The sequence below is a fragment of the Chrysemys picta genome, chromosome 14 (genome assembly GCF_011386835.1).
Source record: "Chrysemys picta bellii isolate R12L10 chromosome 14, ASM1138683v2, whole genome shotgun sequence".
NCBI classification, from domain to species: domain Eukaryota; kingdom Metazoa; phylum Chordata; order Testudines; family Emydidae; genus Chrysemys; species Chrysemys picta.
Window position 1 is genome coordinate 39441964 of NC_088804.1, and position 26008 is coordinate 39467971.

The 26008-nt window shown below is 45.7% G+C and overlaps 1 protein-coding gene across 1 annotated transcript in view; it reads right to left on the reverse strand.

Annotated features, from left to right (window-relative positions):
- ZCCHC14 (zinc finger CCHC-type containing 14) overlaps positions 1 to 9910 on the reverse strand; it is an 85809-nt gene extending 75899 nt beyond the window's left edge. Inside the window, exon 1 of the mRNA XM_008168623.4 lies at positions 9112 to 9910. Within this exon, the coding sequence (XP_008166845.2) occupies positions 9112 to 9675 (564 nt within the window). The 5' untranslated portion in view covers positions 9676 to 9910. The remainder of the gene's footprint in view (positions 1 to 9111) is intronic.
- Between the last annotated feature and the right edge of the window lie 16098 nt (positions 9911 to 26008).

Genomic DNA, 26008 nt, shown 5'->3' on the forward strand with positions numbered 1-26008 from the left:
TGTACAAAAAATAACTGCATTCAAAAATAAAAATGTAAAACTCTACAAGTCCACTCAGTCCTACTTCAGCCAATCGCTCAGACAAACAAGTTTGGTTACAATTTGCAGGAGATAATGCTGCCCACGTCTTGTTTATGTCAACTGAAAGTAAGAACAGGCGTTCGCATAGCATTGTTGTAGCCGGCCAGCATCGCAAGATATTTATGTGCCAGATGTGATAAAGATTCATATGTCCCTTCATGTTTCAACCACCATTCTAGAAGACATGTGTCCATGCTGATGACAGGTTCTGCTCGATAACGATCCAAAGCAGAGCTGACCGACACATGTTCATTTTCATCATCCGAGTCAGATGCCACCAGTAGAAGTCTGATTTTCTTTTTGGTGGTTCAGGTTCTATAGTTTCTACATCAGAGTGTTGCTCTTTTAAGAATTCTAAAAGCATTCTCCATGCCTCATCTCTCTCAGATTTTGGAAGGCACTTCAGATTTTTAAACCTTGGGTCGAGTGCTGTATCTATCCTTAGAAATCTCACATTGGTACCTTCTTTGCATTTTGTCAAATCTGCTGTGAAAGTGTTCTTAAAACTAACATGTGCTGGGTCATCATCCGAGACTGCTATAACATGAAATGTATGGCAGAATGCATGTAAAACAGAACAGGAGACATACAATTCTCCCCCAAGGAGTTAAGTCACAAATTTAATTAACGCATTATTTTTTTAAACGATCATCATCAGCATGGAAGCATGTCCTCTGGAATGGTGGCCAAAGCATGAAGGGGCATATGAATGTTTAGCATATCTGGCACGTAAATACCTTGCAACGCTGGCTACAAAAGTGCCACGTGAATGCCTGTTCTCACTTTCAGGTGACATTGTAAATAAGAAGCAGTCAGCAGTATCTCCTGTAAATGTAAACAAACTTGTTTGTCTTAGCAATTGGCTGAATAAGGAGGAGGACTGAGTGGACATGTAGGCTCTAAAGTTCTACATTGTTTTGTTTTTGAGTGCAGTTATGTAACAACAACAAAATCTACATTTGTAAGTTACACTTTCACTATAAAGAGATTGCACTACAGTACTTGTATGAAGTGAACTGAAAAATGCTATTTCTTTTGCTTATCATTTTTACAGTGCAAATATTTATAATTAATTAATAATAATAATAATATAAAGTGAACACTTTGTATTCTGTGTTGTAACAGAAATCAATATATTTGAATATGTAGAAAAACATCCAAAATATTTAATAAATTTCAGGTAGTATTCTATTGTTTAACAGTGCGATTAATCGTGATTAATTTTTTTAATCGCTGCTAATATTTTTGAGTTAATCGCATGAGTTAACTGCTATTAATCGACAGCCCTACTCTTTAATAAAGATTTCCTTTGTCCAGAAATCTTTATTAAAATTCCATAATGCACACAGGGCCATAGAATCTTCCAGAACACACAACACCTGAACTACTGCTGTAAAGCAAACAAAACTTCCTTAAAAAGCCTTCAGCTTTTCTTTTTTTAAATACATCATTAAACAGCAAGAGGACACAACAGCACAAGACCAGAAGTTCCACAGCTTTCATGCAATTCTGAATTATAGTATTTATGGGGTGGGACAGAATAAAAATGGCAAATACTGTTGATCTTTCCCCTCACTCACTGAATCGGCACTAATATTTGATACATAATGCAGTTTTGAGCACCTAAATTAGTTACCTACTGCATAAAAGAGTCAGATCTTTTCAAATGTATAAACCATTTAAAAGGATTCAGGCCTTTTCTAGATTTTTCCATTTGAGATCAGAAAAAAGTTCATGCAAGTATAGACTTCTATATTCTGCCAGTACAACTTTTATTTTAAATAGTAAAGCAGTCAACAGAAGCCAGTTTAATACTAACAGTGACTTGGGCACGTATCAGCATTATCTGATATGTAGGTCTCTATCCTGAACTACACAGTATTTTAATGTATGATTTGAGATTAAATGTGCATAGATTTCTCTTTATGATTTTGATAGGGCTTTTGTTTATATAATTTTTTAAAAAGGCAAAATCTCTCCAGTAGCAAGAGGCAGACCCACCATCTATACAATTAGAGCACATATGTGTACTATTGTAGCTGCAGATAGTCACAATAAGGTTCATATCTACAAAGAAAGCAACAAAACGCATTGACACATGCACTAAGTACTAAGTAGGTCCATCTTATTGGTCCACTTGAAAGTATCCAAGACTTCCAGTATAGGGCTTTTTGTCTGTCCGTCTTTCTCTAAACCTTTAGACCATCTCTAAATCTGGAAGGTTTATAAAACAATTCCCAGCTAGCATCAGTGGTAATAGTAGGCTCCTGCAGCCAGATCTGATTTTATCACCACTTAATTACATCTACTTAAGGCATGTTTAATCAACACTGTGGTTAAAAAATGATCTGGCCATTGAGGCCTTTTCTATGCTAAGACTCCCACCTGTGCTAACATCATTTCAGCTGAACAGGTGACAGTACTGGTTGCTTCTATGGTTGATACACTCGAAAGAAAGTCTACACTACAAAATTAAGTCGACCTAAGTTACATTGACGTACAGCCACCACAATAATTGAATCAGTTTTACATGTCCACACAACGCTCCTTGTGTCGGCAGTGCACGTCCTCACCGGGAGCGCTTGCACTGATTTAACTGCCGGCATGATGCATTGTGGAACTGTTTCTGAAAGGCAGTAACAGTTGATGTAAACAACACAGAGTACACTGACACTGTGTCAACATAACTACATCAACGTAAGCGCTATGCCTCTCGCAGAGGTGGAGTTATTAAGTCGGTGTAGTGAGCAAGTTACATTGGTGAGAGCTACATTTTAGTGTAGACACTTGCAGAGTTAGGTCGACGTAAGCTACCTTATTTCGATCTAACTCTGTTGCGTAGGCTAGGCCTTAGGCATCAAAATAGTGTTATGCTTCTTTTGCAGCTGCCAACTCCCAGCATCACATTTCAGAGGTGAGAGGGGAAGAGAAGGAAAGGCAAGCCTTATATTTGCTGAAGTGCAAACCAGGCAGTGAATGGACTTCTAGTTTGCCTTTTCACTGGAATAATTCACAGGTACTCTGGTCTCACTAACAACTCACAAATTCAGAAGGACATGCGAACAAGATAAAATCCATATTTTAAAATAGTGAATATAGGTTTAAATAATGCTGTTAGACAGTGACAACACATATAAAACAAGAAAATAGGGTATGGAGAAAGCCAGCCAATGTTTAAAAGCGAAATTTTCTAGTATATCATTGCTAGTATATCATTGACACTACAGCTCTTCAATTAAAAAGTTATTCCTAAGCAATCGGTCTGATTACTTTTGGATCATTTTTACTTAGTTATGAAGGCTTTAAAACTGCATATTGTGCAGTATTTTAGTTTAAAAGTATCAGTGATTTCAAACACTGTTGAGGCATATAATTGTATTTTCAACAGTTACCCAAAAGCTAAGTAGGTTGGCAGTGGCTGCCCCACATACTCAATGCACAACTCACGCAAGATGCATATATGGAAACAGATTTGGGTGAGCCCAACACCATTGTCTTTACTGCCTTTTATATTTCTCCTAATTTACATACAGGCAAAGTAATTCTTGATTCATCCTGCTCTCTTCCCCTTTTACCAATATGGAACATTTCAAAGGGAAAAAACAAACAAACCTCCTCTTCCAAGTTTCATATAGAGCTAATTTTAACAACTAAATTATGTCATTGAAAATAATCTACAACTATACTCATGGGAATAGCATCTCTAGAATTAGCACTTCTTTTGTTTTCAGCAAAAACAACAAAACCTCAAAATGGCAAAACACAAAATATACTCTGCAACTCAGGACATGGCTTCAAGGGAAAAGTTATTATTAGACATATTGGAGTAACAATTAGAGGACTCAATCAGGATCAGAGCCCCATTGTGCTAGGTGCTGTGCAAACACACAAAGAGACAGGCCCTGTCCCAATAACCAGCTAAAGAATCACAGCATCTCAATTTATGCAATTCAAATCATACATTTAAAAACACAGATTTTTAAACCAAGTGGTTAAATACTTTAAAACAAGGTTGCTGTTCAACAGCTTTGAAGTTGCACACTGGAATGTTGGTTTATGTGTGGTTAACAATTGCTAGCTTTGCTTTTCCATGAGTGGTTTACACACTGATTTAACTAAAACAGTTTAGAGACTGGTTCAGGTAAAACAGTGCAGTCTCCTGTGGTACACACTTTTATTTCAGATGAAGAGTGTCCTACTTCAATTTTGCTTAATTGTAATTGATAACAATCAGTAGATAATTAGAAAAAAAATAGTGTACAAACACAGGACTTGAATACAATGATGTCATGGCTGAAGAAAAACATCATAGTCTGCATTTAAAAAAAAAGGGGGGGAAGTCAACATCATTATGAATTCAGTGAAAGTTTTTTGGCTCTTTCTATTTGGTTTCTCACTATGGAATATTCAGTCCAATTTCCAAATAAGCTTGATTTTAAATGCCTAAATTAGATTCTCATGTTAACATTCATTATACTATTGGGCAACATTCATTTAATTAAAATGAACATACTACTAACGGAGAATACTTTACTCCTTTCAAGTCCTTCCTGTGCAGTTACAAAAAAACCTTCCTGGTTCTACCCATTAAGCCATTTTTGTGAGAAAAAACAAGAAGCCTAGTAAATGATGACAGGCCAAGTAGGGAGTCTCAACTTTCCAAGCTGGAAACTCAGTACCTATATGTAAGCCACGTGAACATAGTGTGGCTCATTGTACCCACGAGTGGTTAGGCCACAGAAAGGTCTGTGTATGCCATTGTCTCGAAGCTAAGAGAACTGCTCCTTGAGCTCATGTAACAGAGGCTCTCACTTTCAGAACACAGGGATTTGAATGCAGGTCCATTGATGACCCACCCATGTAGTTACCATCACAAATGAAAGAGGACCAGGGAGAAAGTTAGGGCTCACTTTGTCCCATCTGGGGTACCACCCACTTGTCTTGAAGTCCCTGGCTGGGTCATGTGGTAATGGAACGGGACCACTTCAATTTCTAGCCTAAACGGGAATTAACATAATAAATGACTGAACAAGACATAATTTCTCATGATAGATCGGAGGCTAAAATTCAGTTTAAAACCAGAGTTACCCAATAGTGCTAAGAATAATCCAACTATTACCCTTCTTTTGCAAGACTGGGATAAAGCCAGAGAGCTCCTAGATATGCCTCTTGTAGGACTCAGGTTCAGCTTTAACCAAAAAAAAATTTTTTTTTCAAAATCTGATTCCATAAAAGGATTACAAATGTCAGCTACTGTTTCCTCAAAAATATTCTCAGGTCCTTCAATCAGCTGCAGCAACACAAAATAAAAACAAAACTATTTTGCATGCACCTAAAAGTGATACCTTATCACTAAAACCAGATCCAGCGGTCCATATAGAAACCCTCTTAAGCAGCTTATTTCCAAAGTTTTAAAGGAGCGTATGGAATAATATGCCTGATAGATATTATATGCTACATTCTTAGAACAGAGATGTTGGTACAGAAATTGGAGGCAGACTGGCCCACCATTCATAAGATATCAATTTGCAACAGAATCACACAACTACAGTATCAGATTAACCACTGACTGTGTTACTTCCTTGCAACTGCAAACAAAATATGTCCAGAACTACTATGTAAAAGGCTTTGATTCTGCGGCTGACTCCACACAGTCAGATCCCTACACCTGCACAGAGCCCCAGTGAAATCAGTGAGCGTTCCTCAACATGGAATCAGTTGAAGGACTGATGACTAAAATGTTACTCACCTAAGGGAGACTTATTTTGCTGTTTGTTGGAATGCCCCATTGTATAGTATTTCTTGGTCCTGTCTCAAAATTGTTTTATGTAAGTGACAGGTAGAGGAGGAAAAGTTATTGAAATACATTACGCCCAATCCCTCATCCTCGCATCGGTGGGAGTAAAACTGATATTATCAACCTGTTTTCATCTATAGTAAAAAATAAAAAATATATCCTAAATCAGGGGATATCTAAAGCAAAACTTGTTTGACACCCAGAAAATTGAATTAATTAGTTCAATTTTGTTACACTTACTTACAATCTCAGAGAACACCACAAGTTTTATATGACATGGTTCACCCTCAACCTTAAGTGACTAGACTGCATCAGCAATCCACAGAACCAGAACTGTCCAACATCTAGATCTACCTCAGACCGGCCATGAAATCTCCTTCCAGATGTAAACATGTAACACGGAACCCAGTATATAATGAGTTTACCATTTCATGGCTATTATCCCTTTCTTCCTGATCCTTACAAAATATGCGCACACTTCACTGATTGTAAACTGTAATTATTTCAGCTGTGACAATTACACATTTTTTTCTTCCCAGATGTGTCTTGTTTGGTATGGGAAATAACATTAACATGATGACGCAAACGTCATTCAAGTACCATGACAACATTGATGTTATATTTGTGCTGCAAGAGTCACTTTAATTATAAATGCATTTTCAGAGGTTTATAGCTCCTTCCAAAATTACTCCTTTGGCCTGAAGTTTCTCATACTTGTTCACTGTCCAGAAAGAATTGGGGAGAAGGTGAGCTGTTTGTTTGCTTTTGAATTTTAGTAAAATTATGTGAGACTCCTTTTGAGTTACCTGAGCATGAAAAAAATAAAGGTGGCATACATGTATTGAATATATTTTTCAGACACTGCTGCTCATGGATAATTCAAGTGTTTTCATTTTTTAATTCAAATCTGAACTATAAATATTCCTATTCACTAAAACATTATAAAGTTACAAACGAATGAAAATGGCAGTCACTGCCTGTGTGTTTTCCCTCTCAATACAAGTATGCACAGAGTGCATTTATCTAGCGATATGTTCAAAGGTCTATATACATAACTGCACAGCGCCTGTGCTGCTTATTTTGATGACAGAACATGCACTCAGTGTTGCTCTTAATTTTTCAAAATATAAAAAGCAAGGAATTTATATAAAAATACAACTGTTACGCAAAGTAATAGTTAGATTTTATATGGTCAAAAAATAAAATAAACTATGGTTTCAATTTGGCTAGAAAATCACAAACTTTTAAAGTCACAGACACTTCAGATAAGTCATTAGGCTATTTAAATTATACACTAACAACAGCATGGAAGTCTAAGGCAGTTCCACTGCATCTTGTGACAAGGTAAGTCTCAACGTTTAAGATGAACCCAAAGGAGTTTGTGCTCAGAGTTTAGCTGACATCAAATACCAACCCAGCATAGCTTGTGCTTGGGCAAAGCAGCACAAATGATGGGGAAGGGCTGGCACTGGGAAAGTCTTTATAGAGCTCTGATGGCTGGGGCCCCAGTACAGCTTATCTTCTCCTGGCACCTGCGCTGAGTCTTCTGGGTGATGTTGTGATCATGCAAACGATATCAAGTCACATCACCACAACATGCAAGCCTGCAATGTTTGGATTTAATTGCGCACAATTAAACATGGTTGGAATGAGTGAAATGTATTGTTTTTCCATGCTCTTTGTCCAACTATAGATTTAAGCCAACTTCTTGTTCTAAAAAGTATTAACTAGCTACCAGCATCTGAACAGCTTAGCAGCCTTCACTTAAAAACAAGTCTGAATTTGTCTCAAACAGATTTTCTTAACTTCAAAAGACAATGAAAATATATAAAGTGACACTAATTTTATACTCCCTTAAAGAGAATTTTGTTACGATGTAAACTATCAGTGTTCTTCAATACCATACGTATGATTCCATGTTTAAAATGAACTGCCCTCCCCGCAAAGGTTATTCTTCTTCTGAACACAGTGGGCAAGTGACTACCCAGAAGGTAATTTTTATTGCCACCAGGAAGAACAGTAGAATGGATTCTCCATCCATCTTAGAATGGCTTAAACAGTGCTGAAAAATTTTATACTATTAGTGAAGGCCAAAATGGTATGCTCTGAGAGGCATTCATGTCTATTCCTTGCGCACGTTCACTTGGTCCTGATCCTATTTCTACAGAACTTTTGTATGCGGTAAATTTTACTTTTAACCACCAAGAAGGTGAGAGTGTGGAAGATGGAACTGAGGTCTGTATATTTGTTCTATTCCTTATTTTGATTTGATGTCATGCTTCTTCTGCAGAATAGAAACCATAAGATTAAGTATTCGTATGGAGGCTCCTCCTGCAGTTAATTATATCCTTATAGCCTGTACTGAAGTATTTTTCCATCTATACTTCATTCACAACAAAAAATTAAATTGAACAAAAAGTAAACCTGTAACCTCTGCTTGTTGGCTCCATCTATTTTGAGACAAGGAAACAAAACGTTGAGAAAAACACCCAGATGTCCACAGCCGAGTATTAAAAAAAAAAAAAAAATGCAAACTTTCAAATTTAAGGCAGCAGTATCCAAAGGAATGTACAATTAGAAGGAAACTTATGTTACAAGACACCTCCAACACGTACCTTCCCATCTCCAATACATATCCATCAACTTCCCATCTCAGGCAAAGATGCAACTCCCACTGAATTCAATAGGAGTTTTATCAGTCCCTTAAGCAGCCACTTTAAGTACCACTCCAGTACAATTTTGTTCAGCATTTAGATAGTGTCTCCTACTGGGTTATGGTTAAATGGGACCTAGACTCACCAAAATTTCACTGCCACCAGACAGACATTTCTAACCAACCTAATTCCTCCAGCCCATAATCATTGAAGACAGATGCTTACTCCCATTTCGAGCTAGATTTTCCATGTCTTTCTCCCTGGCTAGTCTTTGATCTGCTACTCATGAAGTGAGGCAGTCCAGTCAGCTCAAGCCCATTTTTGTTGATCTACTTATGACTCACTGATGAATGTCCCCCTTCTGATAATATGACACAGATCCCAAGCATCCTAGATGAATCCCTCTCCATCCCTACTAGACAATTGATTTTTGCTGTTCCCTTAGGTTGTCACTTATCACGAGAATGTTTGAGGGGTAGGAAGGAGAAAAGATGTGGCTATGTTGTTTAAGCCTTCAAGAAAACAGTTTGAGATATTACCCAAGCCCTGAAAGGAAGAGTGCAAGACTGCAATACCCACCTTATGGCAGCCAGGGTAGGTTGCCATGGTGCTAAGAGCGGGGATACTGGGATTCTTGCTGGTGCTGGCCATGATGTTTTGGATCTGGGTAAGCTCTTGCCTCAGTACCTGCTTCTGGTGGAAGCTAAAGGCAGGGTGGTTGGACGCCATAGTGAAGAGCAAGAGAAATTCATCCCCAGTGCGGCCCTCGTTGAGCTGCAGCCCATAGTTGTTGATGACAGAATCAATATGGGTAAGTGTGCGGAAGAGGACTCCAGCTGCCTCTCGGTGTGCAGACCCCAACAAGGCAAGGGAGACCAGCAGTTTGCTACGTACCACCTCGTCTGTCAAGTTAGTGAGGCTACCCAAGTCAGCAGGGTTGTTAGCCTTGATTTCAGAGTCACGTAGGGAATGATAGTCCTTGCGGGCCAAGTCCTCTAAGCAGGCACCTAGAAAGCGCAGTTCAAGTGGGATGCACAAGTCCAGGAGACCACAGAGAAATTCCACCCGCTGCGGGGAGGGCAATTCTGAGAACCAGCGGTACACACTGTCCCTCTGCAGCCGCGGGCACCGCTTCTCTACCATGTTACCGCTTCTCTACTGCAGCTACCACCACCAATGCTGGTACCCCTGGGGACAGGGGAGGTACACACTGGGGAGTGAAGGAAAGTGCCCACACAAAAGTGGGGGAATGGGACCCTGAGAGATAAGTGCCCAGATACAAGAAGGGGGCACCCTAAGAGCAACACACACTGGGTCCCAAATAGTAAAAATCCAGGAAAATCAGGGAGCTCGCATTAGGGGTGAGATATAGGGACCCTAGGGGGATTACTGATGTGGGGGGACACAGGGATGCCAGGGGCGGGGGCTTCCAATGGTAGGGATGAGAAGACACGCAAGGACCCTGGGAGGGGGGAAGGGAGGACCCCAGGGAGAAGTTTCCGATGGGGCGATGAGAGGACACGCAGGGACCGCAGGGAGGGGTTACTGATGGAGATGTGGGGACACACAGGCACCTGGGGATTAGTGATGGAGGCTGACAGGACACGCAAGGACCCAGGAGAGGGTGAGGACCCCCGGGAGGGGTTACCGATGGGGATGAGGGGACACGCAGGGACCCTGCGGGAGGTGACGACCCCAGAGAGGGGTTACCGATGGGGATGAGGGGACACACAGGGACCCGTGGGATTAGTGATGGAGGGTGACGGGACAGGCAGGGGCCCAGGAAGGGGTTAATGATGTGTGTGTGTGTGTGTGGAGGGGGAGGGTGACAAGACACACAGGTACCTGGGAGGGGTTTAGTGATAGGGATGGGGGTGACAGGACACGCAGGGACCCAGGAGGGGGTTAGTGATTGGGGGTGGGGGGTGACGGGATAGGCAAGGGCCCGGGAGGGGATTAGTGATTGGGGGTGGGGGGTGACGGGATAGACAGGGGCCTGGGAGGAGGTTAGTGATTGGGGGTGGGTGGTGATGGGATAGGCAGGGGCCCAGGAGGGGATTAGTGATTGGGGGTGGGGGGTGACGGGATAGGCAGGGGCCCGGGAGGGGGTTAGCGATGGGGGCGGGTGACGGGACACGCAGGGACCCAGGGACCCGGGAAGGGGTTGGCGATGGGGGTGGGTGACAGGACACGCAGGGGCCCGGGAGGAGGGTTAGTGATGGGGGGGTGACGGGACACGCAGGGGCCCGGGGGGGCGGTTAGCGATGGGGGGGGGATAACGGGACACGCAGGGACCGGGGGGGGGCTAGCGATGGGGGGGGTAACGGGACACGCAGGGGCCGGGGGGGTTACTGATGGGGGGGTGACGGGACACGCAGGGGCGGGGGGGGGGTTGGCGATGGGGGGGGTGACGGGACACGCAGGGGCCCGGGAGAGGGTTAGTGATGGGGGGGGATTTGACGGGACACGCAGGGGCCCGGGAGAGGGTTAGTGATGGGGGGGGATTTGACGGGACACGCAGGGGCCCGGGAGAGGGTTAGTGATGGGGGGGGTGACGGGACACGCAAGGGCCTGGGAGAGGGTTAGTGATGGGGGGGGGGGGTGTGACGGGACACGCAGGGGCCCGGGAGGAGGTTAGTGATGGGGGGGTGACGGGACACGCAGGGACCGGGGGGGGGTTGCGATGGGGGGGTAAGGGGACACGTAGGGACCGGGGGGGTTGCGATGGGGGGGGTGGTGACGGGACACGCAAGGACCGGGGGGGGGTTGCGATGGGGGGGGTAACGGGACACGCAGGGACCCGGGGGGGGTTTGGTTAGTGTTGGGGGGGTAACGGGACACGCAGGGACCGGGGGGGTTGCGATGAGGGGGGGTAACGGGACACGCAGGGGCCCGGGGGGGTTTGGTTAGTGATGGGGGGGTGACGGGACACGCAGGGACCGGGGGGGGTTGCGATGGGGGGGTAAGGGACACGCAGGGACCGGGGGGGGGTTGCGATGGGGGGGGTGACGGGACACGTAGGGACCGGGGGGGTTAGCGATGGGGGGGGGGTAACGGGACACGCAGGGACCGGGGGGGGTAGCGATGGGGGGGGGGTAACGGGACACGCAGGGACCGGGGGGGGTAGCGATGGGGGGGGGTGACGGGACACGCAGGGACCGGGGGGGGGGTTGCGATGGGGGGGTAAGGGACACGCAGGGACCGGGAGGGTTGCGATGAGGGGGGGTAACGGGACACGCAGGGACCGGGGGGGGTTGCGATGGGGGGGTAAGGGGACACGTAGGCACCGGGGGGGTTGCGATGGGGGGTGGTGACGGGACACGCAGGGACCCGGGGGGGTTGGTTAGTGATGGGGGGGTAACGGGACACGCAGGGACCGGGGCGACGCGGGACCCCGGCACCCCAGGGCGATGAGCCGGCCGCGGGGCGAAGGCAGTCGGGGTGAGGCCGGGCTCGGCGGGCCGAGCAAGCGGGGCTCGCTGCCCTCTCGCTCCCCGCGGCCGGGCGGGGGAGCAGGCCCGAGGGGCCGGGGAGATGCGGGGGGCAGGCCGGGGATGCCGGTCCAGGCCCCCGGGGATCAGCGGGCGGAGGGCAGCGCCGCGTCCCTGCCCCTGGCGGCTCGGCAGAACCAGGCCTCTGGGCCGCTCCCCTCACGGGGCGGCTCCTTCCCTCCGCTTCAGCCCCGCTCGCTCCATCCTCCGCCGGCTTCCGAGGGGCCCCGCGCCCCCTCCGCGAGCCTGTTCCTGCGGCTGGGCCCCGCGCCGGCTCGCCTCCCGCTGGCTCTCCGCGGCCGACGAGCGCCGCCCGAGCCCGGCCGCCCCCGCCGGCTTCAACCGCCACCGGAGCGCCCGAGCCGCCACCACCGCGACAAATAATCCCCGCCGGCGGCAGCAAGCGGAGCGGAGGCACACGGCACTGGGTGTGAAAGTGAATCGCCGGCGGAGGAATCCCAAGCCCCGAACGGGAGGGAGGAGGCCGGAACTCACTCCCCCCTCCCCACTCACTCTCGGCCCAACCTGACGCCACGCCCCGCCCTCTTTCCCCACCTCCGCCCACTGACTGGCCGAGTCGGCCCGGCCTCGATTGGCTCCTCCCTCCCGGCTCCCAACCTCCCGAGGGCGGGGGCCGCTCCCTCGGAAGGCCGGGCTGTCAATCATGCGTCGTGGTCCCGCCCACCGCTGGAGGACTGGCCAAGAGCGACAGGGGCGGGGCGAAGTAGGCGGGGACGGCACGTGGCTGCTCTTTTGACTTCCCGGCACGTGCAGCCTGGGAGCGGTGCGGGGCCAGGCTGGCTCCGGGGGCAGGAATTGGGGCTTGCGGAAGGCAGCCCTGTCTGGATCCCTGCCTCAGGCGAGAGGCTGCCCCGCTGCAGAGGGGCCTGGCGCTGCACAGCAGAAGCCTGTTGCCTGGGGGAGGCAGCGAGGCCAGGGAGCCCGGGCTGCCCCGCGCCGCAGGCCGGATGGGGAGCTGAGAGCGTGTGGCTTCCCACATGTGTCTGTCCCCCTTCAATACAGTCTAATGAACCAGGACTACTGCTGCGTCCAAGGCAAATCCCGTACCATGCACCACCTGCTCAGCATAGCTGCAAGAGTGGAGTTTTATGGCATGGAGCTGTTCGATAGTAATGTTGTCTTTTTAATCTAGTGTCACATGGCCCTGCTGTAACTCCTGCTGTACATCATCTCCCAAGATGATGCCTCCTTTTCTTTCTTCGCTTTTTGAAGGGAGTCTTTTCTTATTGTCAGTTCATTTGAAAAAGCCCCTTTCTTAAATGTCCTTATCTCCTGAACAGTGGAGTAGATGGTGTCTTTCAGTTTCAATATTTTCTGTGGCATATGGATTGGGAAGTCATTCCCTGGGTTTCTAACATGTCTTATCTCCTCTTATTTCTGACAAAGGGGCCATCCAGCAGGGTGGGAAATAGTGTGGTTCTGCAAAGGAGTTGGAGGGTATGGTTAGGGGGCACCATTTCTTTGTGGTTGCCGGCATGCTTCATTTGTTTTAGAGAGCAAGGTATGGAGAAATATACAAAGTTCCAAGCATAGATGGAACAGGTGAGATCAGAAAGATAGCAAGGCGTGAGCTCGTAAGTGAAATAAAGCTAATGTTAACCTTGACAACATCTCTATCAGATCAGCCAGTTCTCCATGGTCAAGGACATTTTGGCATTTGAGTCTGGGGTGTCTTTAAATGTAGTGTGAAAACATAACTGACAGTGAAGCCCTCGTACAGTGATAATTTATCCCCCCTTCCCTCCACAAACAACTTCACTCTGAACTGCAGTTCCCTGTAATGGTGACTTAAATGTGTACGTTACAAATTTTGAAACAATTTGAGATTTCAGTGCTGGATTTATCTATGGGTTTTATGGACAACATCCAGCAGACAAGAGAGACAGATGATATTTTGATAACGCTTTTCCATGTGGCTTAATCGTGTGTTTTGTGATGTGATCAATTAGGTAAGGATAGGGGTGGTGATGCACATTTTATTTTTTATTTTTTTTAAACTTCTTGCCCTCAGTGGAGCAGGCCAGGAACCAGCATCTTTATTCTTGGCCCAAGGTAAGAGTAAGGGTTTTCCATCACTGATTCTTATAGATTATGATCTCCTTGGATCAGGGACCATGTCTTTATTTGTCTCTTAATGGAAGAGTAAGAACATAAGAACTGCCACACTGGGTCACACCAATGGTCCATCTAGCTCCGTATTCTGTCTTCTGACAATGGCCAATGCCAGGTGCTTCCGAGGGAAGGAACAGAACAGGCAATCATGAAGTGATCCTTCCCCAGTCATCCACTCCCAACTTCTGACAATCAGAGGCTAGGGACACTCAGAGTATGGGGTTGCACCCCTAACCATCTTAGCTAATAGCCTTTGATTGGACCTATCCTCCATCAACTTACCTAGTTCTGAAGGTAAGCACAGTATTAGCACTTCACAAATACTAAACAAGGATAACAATTGTTCCTCACTATAAACAGTTTGTTATATCTTGAGTTCATCACATGTGAGTTCCGTGGTATGTGTGCATGGAACCAGACAAAAGCCCCTTCCTCTTACATGGGTTTGTGTACTCTCACATACTGACAAAGGAAGAATTAAACAGACTTATTCCTTTGGATTATGGTTTATTGGTAATTTCATTATACACAGTGCTAAGATTAATTGCTGCACAGTAGTTTGTAGCAGCACTGGTAATTTGTCATTTAAAAAAAATCCATTTAGAAGATTTTTATTTTATCAGCTGCATTTATTGAAATGGTCTCATCAAAGGTAGGCAGCAGGAGGAAGATTATTAAGGATACATAGTGTTATGTATAATACAGTTACATGGCATCGCTTTTATGGTGATGGGTCTGTGTCACTTTATAATTTTAACATTCCCCCCCACACACACACACACCTTTGAGAGGATATTTGTGACTCCCATAGTCTCCCCTTCTGTCTGTTCATTTCAGTGAGCCACAAGTTGAGGAGGGCAATATGCATTTCCTTCTGATGTCTTTCCAACTGCTAGCCATTGGGAGAGGAGCTCAGTAGAAAAGAGATAAAGTGCCGTCTTCCCATAGGAAGGTGTGTACTTCTTCATTAGTGTTCCCAACCCCTAGAACAAGGAGATGAGTACTTGCCCTTGGACCAACACACTTAAACCTTTTAAACACCTAATAGGTGTTGGAGAAAATCCTCGGGCCTGATCTAAAGTCAATGAGAGTCTTCTTTGACTTTAGGGCTTTGGATGAGGCCCTAAAAAAACAAAAGGAATTCTGTCGCAGCAGAGACATGGTACCAAGAATCCATGGCTGGCCTACGGGAAAATGCAAAGAACCACATGGAGAAGTATAAATCATAGTTATAACAGCTCATATTACAACTTGCACAAGAGAACAAGCGGCAGCTAAAGGTCACTCAGAGGAGCGAATGGTGTGTGTATGTATCGGGGGGAGTTCTCTAGACTCCAAAACTATATTTTTCCAGACTGTCCTATTTCCTGCATTCTCTCTCTTGCCCAATGTTAATTATCTGGATGATGAGTGTGCATGTTTGGAAGGCACAGCTTGGATGGCTTTATCGGAATAGTCAATAAACAGTAACAAAACTAAAAAATAGTTCACTCTCATTTTGTTGTCCACAGACTCATAATCTGTTACTATATTTATATTAAAATAGCACCCGGAGCTCACAAACAGGATTGAGGCCCCATGGTGCTTGGTGCTGTACAAACATATGAAAACATGGTCCCTATGACCCAGTACCAGTTCCTGCCAAGGCCCCAGTCCTCACTCTGCACTGATAAATGCATAGCTGGAAACCAGTTTGGCTCACCTGTGTGTTAGTATTGTTAAAATAGATACCTCAGACAAGTCATTGTGGACAAAAGACTTTGTTGATTGCTTGTCCCACACCCCTGAAAAGGGAATGTGCACAAGCCCTCCTCCCATCACAGCTTAAACGGGGGGAAGGGAATAAAACTGCCCGTGATGGAGAAATTTCCCTATGTGGCTTTAACTCTGAGGGTGAAGATCCCTAAGCATAAGTAGGGGGTCCCCAGCTGTTTAGTTGGAGTTCATAGGCGCTTCCTCTTTATCCGGGGAGGTGCCCAACCCCCCCTCTGCCCCAGGCCCCCCTCCACCCCACCTCTTCCTGCCCCCATTCTGCCCCAGGCCCCACCTCCACCCCTTCCCCAAAGCCCCCATCCCCTGCCCCGCCTCTTCCCTCCCCTGAACACACCCCATCCCCAGTCCTCCCCCTCCCCCTCCGCGCCTCCTGCACGCCGCAGAGCTGTTGGTGGATGGGAGGTGCTGGGGGGGGGGGGGTGGAGCTAGGCTGCTGGTAGGTGCTAAGCACCCACTAATTTTTTTGTGTGAGTGCTTCAGCCCTGGAGCACTCACGGAGTAGGCACCTATGCTTGGGTTAGCCAGAAAGGACATATAGAGCTGGCATATTATAGCAGCTACTCATCTTTTCAAACCTTAGCCTGTATCTCATTTGTGCGCGTGTATGTTTACTTGCTTTAACCTTGTGAATAACTCTCATTTCTTTTTAGTTAATAAATCTTTAGATGGTTTATTATAGGATTGGCTACAAGCATTGTCTTTGGTTTGAGATCTGAGGTCTAGTTGACTGGGGTAAGTGACTGGTCCTTTGGGACTGGAGAAATCTGAATATTGTGATTTTTGGTGTAAGGGACCATCTTTCACAAAGGCAGGCTTGCCTGGGTGGCAAGATAGAGTACCCAAGGGGATGATCTGTGGCTCCCTGTTAAGGCTGTTCTGCTGCTTCAGGAGTTCACACTTATTACTTGGTTGGTGAAATAGAAGTATCGAGAACACAACCAGTTTGGGGTTCATGCCCTGTTTCTTGACAGTTTGCCCTGAGGTTGGAACCCACCATCATGATCTACTCTAGACAGTGTAACAATCCCTGTCTTATAAAGCTTCCAGTCTGATTTCTGTACTACCTCCTTCTAGAGCCTATTAAACCATCTAGTCAAACCAAAGACTCCTTTTTCTTATAATATGTTAGGAAACTCATGGCTTCCATAAACATAGATTAACCTAATGGAATAACTTCTTCCGGGGATGAATTTGGGCCACAGTCATTGGCATTAAGGATGGTATTTTCAAAGGTGTCTGGGAGAAGTGGGGAGTTAGGTGTTGAATTCACATTGAATTTCAGTGGCATTTAGGCATTTAACTCCTTTAGGTTCCTTTAAAAAGACCAGCCGAAAAAAGAAGATGTTTCACTTGGAGACCCAGTACCAACATCTGTGGATCCAATTAGATGTAAGAGCCAATAATAGTTTAATTAGGGTACGTCTACACTACCCGCCGGATTGGCGGGCAGCAATCGATCCAGCTGGGGTCGATTTATCATGTCTAGTCTAGATGCGATAAATCGATCCCCGAATGCTCTCCCGTCAACTCCTGTATTCCACCACCGCGAGAGGCGCAGGCGGAGTCGATGGGGGAGCGGTAGCAGTCGACTCACCACGGTGAAGACACCATGGTAAGTCGATCTAAGAATGTCGATTTCAGCTATGTTATTCACGTAGCTGAAGTTGCATAACTTAGATCGATTCTTCCCCAGTGTAGACCAGGCTTAGAGTAGTATCTTTGTCATAGAACTTAGTGGTGAAGAGACTTTGTAGATCATCCAGTCCCAACTCCCTATCAATGCAGGTTTGTTCCCTACTGTAAATTTTTAGAGTTTTGTCCAGTCTATCCATGAAGTTTTGTACACTTCCCTTGTTAGGCTATTCCACAGCCATCATCAGATGGTACACTGCAGGTATGTATCCTGGACCAAAAGTCTGGAATCTTTGGACCACTAAATTTGGTTTAAGCCTCATCATTTCTGCCTGGAATTTAGCATCCAAATTCTCTGCCTCAGAGCAAAATAACTTGCAAAGCATAGACAAAATTGTCACTGCCTCGATATAGGTTAGCTGGGACCACACGTTAACACCACGGCACTACCCCCTTGAAACCAATTCCCTTTCATCTGACTGAATATTGTCTAAGGGAAGCATGAACATATTAGACATATATTAATAATTAAAGAAAGCCAGACAGTAGTTCAAACCTTTCACATGCTCAGCACAGCGTGAGACAATACATACTTTTGGGGGGAATCTGTTTTACTTTGTGTGGCCTCACTTTCTTCCTCTTTTAGAGCTATTTGCTTTTCCTCCCTTCAACACAGGCTTCAGGGCCAGCTCCAGGCACCAGCCGAGCAAGCTCGTGCTTGGGGCAGCAGAGTCTAAGGGGTGGCATTCCGTCCAATCCTAGGGCGGCACGGCTGCCCTTTTTTTTTTTTTGGTTTTCCACTCCGGCCGCCCTGTAGGGGGCGGCGGCGCGGAGGAGAGGAGCGCCCTGCTGGGAGCGGGCTGTGCGCTCTGTCTGCCCCAGCTGGTGCCAGGTCTGCAGCAAGCCCAGCAGCCCGCATCCTTCCCTTCCCTGCCGACCTTCAATTCACCTGCAGGCGGGAGCTGCGTGGAGCCCTCCCGGCAGGCGGCGCAGCAGGAGGGGCCGAGTGGTGAGTGCCCCGGCTGAAGGAAGCCCTGGCCGCCCCCCTTCTCTCTCTCCCTCCCGCTCCCTCCCGCCTCCCCCCACTAGCCAGGGCACGCACTCCGCTGCCTGGGGCACGTCTGCAGCACAGGGAGTCCCGCTAGCCAGCGTGGCCGGGGGAGACAGCTGCGAGCCGCCAAGTAAGTGGCACTGAAAGTTTGCACCCTGGCTCCGGCCGCCCTCCACGTTTTTAATGTTTTTATTTTATATTTTGCTTTGCCGCTCCAGCCGTCCTGCACGTTTTTTGTTGTTGTTTTTTTTGCTTGCGGTGGCAAAAAAGCCAGAGCCGGCCGTGACAGGCTTATGTCACTGACACTGTTCTTATATGCTTTGCCCTGCTTCCCACCAAGTTTCCCTCACTGATTACTCCCCCTCATTAGTTTTGCTGTAGATGCTGTGCTCACCTTGACTCCATCTCTCTCCTGATGCCCAGTTCCGGTCACCCAATTCCAAATACACCTCTGCCCCGCTATAACGCGGCCTGATATAACATGAATTCGGATATAACGCGGTAAAGCAGCACTCCGGGGGGGGGCGGGGCTGTGCACGCTGGCGGATCAAAGCAAGTTCGATATAACGTTTCACCTATAACACAGTAAGATTTTTTGGCTCCCGAGGACAGCGTTATATTGGGGTAGCGGTGTACCACTCCCAATTGGCAGGGCCGGATTTCCAATTAAGCACAGTAGGCACCTGCTCTAGAGGCACCTGACCTCTTTAAAACTGTGTGCAACACAAAGGTCGGCTGTAGGCAGGGGGGCCCTGAAGATGCTGTGCCTAGGGGCACGTAAGATGTAAATCAGGCCCTGCCAACTGACCAGCTAACACTGCCTTACCCCAGGCCCCCAATTCCAACCTGCCCTGATTCCCCGCTACCCAGTTCCAGCAGCCCAATCCTGACTGCTATGAAACCCTTTGATCCTAGCATTTTCCCCTCACACAAATCCTCCTTTGTATTCTATTCAAGTATGTTTAATAATAATTAAAATAGGCATCACTGTATGATCTAAGCTGTTAAAATGGCTGTGGAGAGGAGATTAATGTTATACTATGTTCGCCTCATTATGCATACATACACTGGTTATTTATTGTAGGACTGCTCATGGATGCTGGGCTGTTAAAAACAAACAACAAAAAAAGCTTTGAAGCACATGCCAAAAAATTAAAGGACTTTGCAAAAGAGTTAGGCCAAATATTGGGCCTCGAGTTGGGACAATGTCCCTTTAAGATTTAAAAAACTCCATTTGAGCCAGAGTTGATGTGGCAGAAGGAGCAGTTACAGCGTGTGCAGTTTTGCAATATAAAATACCAGGCTGAAGCTGAAAAGGCTAATTAACAGTACTGTGTAATGTGTTGGGGTTTGAGTGCATGTGTGCTACTGCCCTCCAGTGGATGGACAATGTCAGACCTGCTCATGTCTTTAAACTTCTGGATTCCTCTTAATTTTCTTTAGTCAAATGTGTCATGCACAGAAGTGCTTCTCACTGGCAAAAGCAGCCTCAACACACAGCTCCATCTCATCCATCTCCCTCCTTGAGTCAGAGTGTTAACCCTAAACTCTCCCCCTCCCAGATTTCCTATGTTCCATTCTATATGCATCCGAAGAAGTGGGCTGTAGTCCACGAAAGCTTATGCTCTAATAAATTTGTTAGTCTCTAAGGTGCCACAAGTACTCCTGTTCTTTATGTCAACAAAGTTCCTCATCCCCACTTCCTCAACCCTGCCCCGCTTCTCCTGAAATCATCTATTGCTTCTTGCCTTGACTATACTCTTCCTTTCTCTTTGTCCTGCTCAGAATGTCGCTTGCAGCTCGCCTTAGTGTAAAGAAACAGCCACATCAACACCAACTTCAAACACTTCCACGAGCTCCTTTTCCCAATACACTTTTCTCAGGATCCTCCATAACATTCGTGGCCTTGCTCCAGCCTACCTATGAACCTCATCTATACCCTGCTCTGGCCTCCGTCCTTTAACACTGTGTCGACCTTCTCCTCTGCAGTTACTGCCGCCAGAAAAAGTCTTCCTCTATCTCATTGTCCCATCCAGCGTGCCGCAAATTTTCTTATGGTTTCAGCTCTGAATTTCTCTCTACTTCAGCGCCCCTTTATCAGTGTAACTCTGGGAAATATTTTAGGTGACACTATACGATACGCGGTTGTTTTGTAAGTGTTCGTAGCACCCCTCTCCTCTTGTTGAGCTAGTGCAGCTGTTCTCTGAGTAGAGATGCCAGGTATTTTTGGAGTCAAAAGTTGCAAATTCCATGCCACATGTGTCTGGTTAGCTGACAGCTGTAATAGCTATGTGTGTGTATGTGCACTTAGGCAGAGGTACTAGAGTCTTTTATTCAGGTACTGAGTCCAGATCCCCACATTAACTTACACAAATACCTCACCACTCTAGATTCATTTACCTTCCACTAGAACTAAAGAATTACTAGCGCTGGAAACAAGTGCTTCTACAAATGTTTATTTGACTATTTAAATGAGCTTGCTTTGACTGGGTTCACTTCCCTACTGTCTGTGCTTTCTGCTGATATTTTAATAAACATGCTTGATTAGTTTAAATGCTCAAGGAGAGTGAATTCTATGCTCAAATATTTGCCAAAGATGAATGAAAAGGTTTTTTTTCCATTGCAACACTTGAAATTTCTGCTGCATTACTTAGTTACATAAACCATCCAATCTGGAAACCAAAACAATCCCATAGGATTTACACCTTCTAACCAAACATTGCAATTATTGCAGCGCAAACATCAAACATTCTTCCTGACAGAGTTCGCAAAGGAATCGACAGCTACATGACAAAACACCTCACGTCTCCTGCTCTTTACTCTCAGTGCACAGCAGAACAAAACACAAAAGGAAACTAAGATGTGCATTGGAATCATAAAAATATTACCAAAATGCCCCACATTCGTGTCACTTGTTTAAGCCAGAAAGCACCTAGCTTGATTCTCAGATCTCAGGTTGAGTCTGTGGTGATGGCAACTAGATAAATCATCTCTTCTGATATGAGCACAATTGATCTAACGTCAATGAGCCACAATAAACATGAAACTTCATAATGCTTAATGTACAGATCACGTCTCAGAATACAATTGCATTTCATGGTAATTTAGTGTTGATAAAAGGTGCTGGATTGACTTTTCTGAAGAGTGAGGTCCTCTGTTTACTCAGAAGAGATGGGACAGCAGAACACAGAAAGCAGCAGAGCACGCTTCCATATGTTGCCCTCCTAGCTCTTCTCCACACTAGGGAATTTCAGCACACCAAATTGCTCACAAGGGTGTACAAACACTTTTTGGAGCAGTCTTGGGTCAAGCAAGGCTAAACACTAGGTCGGGGTAGGCAAACTTTTTGGCGCGAGGGCCACATCTGGGTATGGAAATTGTATGGCGGGCCATGAATGCTCATGGTTCCTGGCCAATGGGAGCTACAAGGGTGGCGGTTGGAGCAGGGGCAGTGTGCGGAGCCCCGTGGCTGCCCCTACGCGTAGGAGCCGGAGGGGGGACATGCCGCTGCTTCCAGGAGCCATGTGGAGCCACAGCACGTGCAGAGCAGGACAAGCCCTGGATCTCGCTCCCCATCAGGAGCTCGAGGGCCAGATTAAAACATCTGAAGGGCTGGATGCAGCCCCTGGACCGTAGTTTGCCCACCCTTTCACTAGGTCATCCTTCACCATGCCTGTCTCCACTGATCCAGTGCCCGTGTAGATGGCAAATACTGATAGAATAGCTCCAGTATTGTAAGTAGTTTTTCCACTACCATTCGGTAGTGCACTTGTTACTCTCAAGTTAGCCTGCCTTGTAAGAACATAAGAACGGCCATATTGGGTCAGACCAGGGATCCATCTAGCCCAGTATCTTGTCTTCTGACAGTGGCCAATGCCAGATGCTTCAGAAGAAATGAACAGAACAGAGCAGTTATCGAATGATGCATCCCCGTCATCCAGTCCCAGCATCTGGCTGTCAGAGGCTTAGCCATCTTGGCTAATGGTCTACTGCCTCTGTTCTACAGGTCCAGGGTCAAGTATTCCAGAAAACACTTACCGACACACCATAGAACTTATTGGCTCACTATTATTCAGCACTGACTTCTTCCCCAGCAATCAACTATTTTATCAGCGTGTGTCAGAAAGCTTCCTGTAGGAGTGGGCCAAGCCCAGGCAGATGTGTGTGGACAGTGGGGGCCATCTATCTTGACAAGAAGATCCAGTGGGAGCTGTGCCCTCAATCCTGACCAGGAGGAATCACCGCTATGGAATGAATTCATCGCCCATGGCCCATTCATTCCTGGACACCTCTGTGCAGACTGCCAATACCTAGTATCAACAACTGCTTTTGTAACATGGACCCTCTAGCCACTAGGATCAGGCCCACAAAGGAGCCACAGGAAGGAATTTATTTTCATTCTAAGACCATCATTAAAAAACAAACAAACAAAAGAAAACGGATTGCCTGAAAAAGTGTATTTTGAATAACCTGGAGCTTCTCTTTTTAAAGGCGGAAACTGCAAATAACTTGTTGATACGTGTTTCAGTTTATTTTCTTTCTTTCCTCTCTGACCACTGTATACAAATCTGTCCGAACCTTGAAAAGAACATTTCTTTCTTTCCTGTCAAGTCTGATCTTTTTCCATATGGCAGTCATTTATTTTCCCTTTGTTTCTAATGCAGTTAATATTAATCTGCCCTGTTTAGATTGCATCTTTCTTTGTGTTCTGGTGTCATGGGCAACATCAACACATCTCTAGATACCATGGGCCAAATTTTGGTTTCCTGACACACTGAATAGTATCTTCCTACACAAGTGGGCCCATTGAAGTCAGTGATCCCAATTCAAAAAAGCATTTGGAACTTAAATTCACTTAAAGTTAGAATGCACTTAAGGGATAGAGATACTGTGCTGAATCAGACCCAGTGGGACCACTCATGGAGCGATAGGAATAATCTAGCTCGGTGTTAGCTAGTTAGCTGCTTTTCCACAAACAGCAAGTGTTCACACAGTGTTTTTAAGTGGGTTCCACAAAAATGGCTATTTAAAAAAAAGAAAACTATTTACATAAACAACCACAGAGTAACATGTTTAAAATACACACAGCCTAATCAGAGATTTCACTCAAATTAATAAAATAACCAGAAACTTGTCATGGATAGCGTAAAGCCGCTCATTGGGTAATATAGTAACACCCTGTTAAATAGAGAGATCTGATGACTATAAGACTGTATAATGTATATCTAAACAAAAGCTCATTGTTGTAATGATTGTTTTGTCTGATATTTGCAGGGCCAGGGATCTGTAAACCTGTTAAAACTTCCTAAATAAATAACTAGTTAAAATACACAGAGACGGAGAGGGAGAGATTTAGACTGCAGTCCATAATTTCCAAAAATTATCATTGAAATCAATATAAAATTACCCTAATTAAGACACAGGATCTTATTAGGTATTGTGCATTATTTTTCAGTTGTTCTTTTTTCAGGCTACAATCTGAACCAAGTTGTGAACCTCATCTAATTTGTTTCCGTTGAGTACTGATCTTTTTACTTCATTACCACATGCAATTTTGTAGTCATCATAGCTAATATCACAACTATAGATCTAGAATGTATTTATAGACCCCAAACTCTGCAGAGAGCAGCTGGGTCTGTTGTTGCTATGGCAACGGGGATTCTAAAAGTAAAAGGTTTCCAGTCAGAGTTTTAAAGGGACATGCTGGATTAATGCACTAGTCTTCCACTTCCAGAGATCTGGGTGCAGCTGTGCCTTAAGGTTTCCCGTGAAATGAGGTTGGTGGTCTCAACCAAGTCCCTAGGGGACACTGGTCTGCAACCCAAAACCACTTCATGCATTCTGGCACACTGATTTCAGCATGGTTCTCACTCTCTGCTGTAAGACTGGAATAGCAGGGGTAGCTGCTGGCTAATCTTGACATGTGGGAGGGGGAAATGGATGCTAACTGAGATGCCAACTGTGTGTGGAGCAGGGGAGGGGAAGAGGCTGACACACCAAATCCCTATCTTGCAGTGTTTGCTTTGCAACAGTAGCTGCCTTTCGACTCGGGAAGAGGCTAGAAATCTCGACACAGCTTGAAACTGGAACACTGGCCTGAAAACAAAAGCAGATCAAAAGCCAGGCTGGGGATGGAATGGGGACAACAAAAGAAACAGACAGTCGGTGGTAAGGAGCAGGCATCACGTGGTGACTACCACCATCCAATAGCAAAATCATGAAAGGAGGGACGAAGCACAGAAGCCAAGGGGACAGTGAGACCCATGGTTGATTCTTCTAATTACTATTGAATATTTATATTGTGGCACCACCGACAGGCCCAGCTGGGCCTCGTTGTGCTTGGCACTGTACAAACACATATGAACTGACAATCCTTGCTCCAAAGAGCTTTCAGTCTAAAAGAGAAGATGTAACAGGCTGGTGAAAGAAATAGGCACGGTGAGATGGAGGGGAGCTGTCAGGAACCTGGACGTGGGCGGTCCAGCCTAGTGGTTGGAGCAGGAGTCGGTAACCAGCAATAGGAGCCCACAGTCAGAGCCAGCGTCAGGGGCCAGAGCTGGAGTCAGGAATCAGAGCCAGGTTTACCTGGGGTGGGGCAAGTCAGGGGCAAGACTGGGTCCAAGGCAGGAATGAGGCAGGGGGAGGACTGTAACAAGGTGGAAGCAAGGCTGAGCAAAAGCAGCAGCTATCACAGAAATGGGCAAATGCTTTGAGCAGCTGCCCAGTGTTCCTAAAACCTCAACCAAAGCCATATTTCCCCCACCTTTTCTATCCTGTCTCTCCACCACCTTGTGTCTGTTTGTTAAAAACAGAAGAAGTGAATACCCTTCACGCATCAGGACAGCCAGTAAAATGAACCCTTTCCTTCGAATCAAAGAAAGGTGGTTAATAAAATAAGACACTGATATATTGCCTCCAAAATGAGAGAGACTTTAATAAGGTTTAATGAACTTTGTTTTGTATCATCACTCAATTTCTGTATAAATGCTTGTTTTAATTTTTTGTTCTTTCTTGTGGTTGATCAATAACCTTTCAACTTTAGAATGAATGCTTTGGAGTGTTTGCCAAAACGCCAGGCCCTCTGTAAAAAAAATTCCAAACCTAAGTATCACTGTTTTAATGTTCAACAGTGAAAGAGTTTATAACCACCTTTAATTCTTTTGGTCCTTGAGATCAGTACAACAATACTCTATCCATTACGGAAGGGGTGGGTGGATTCTGAGGAGAGACTTGAAGGAGAACAAGGCTGAATTGCACTGACGGAACTAGTGTGACAAATATTTGCCTGCAAATTCCTGAATTAAGTTGGTGTTATTGAACCCCCAGTTTCAACACAATCCATTTGCCAAATTGACATTTTTAGTTATTTATTTTTTGTCAAGTGAAATATCCCATT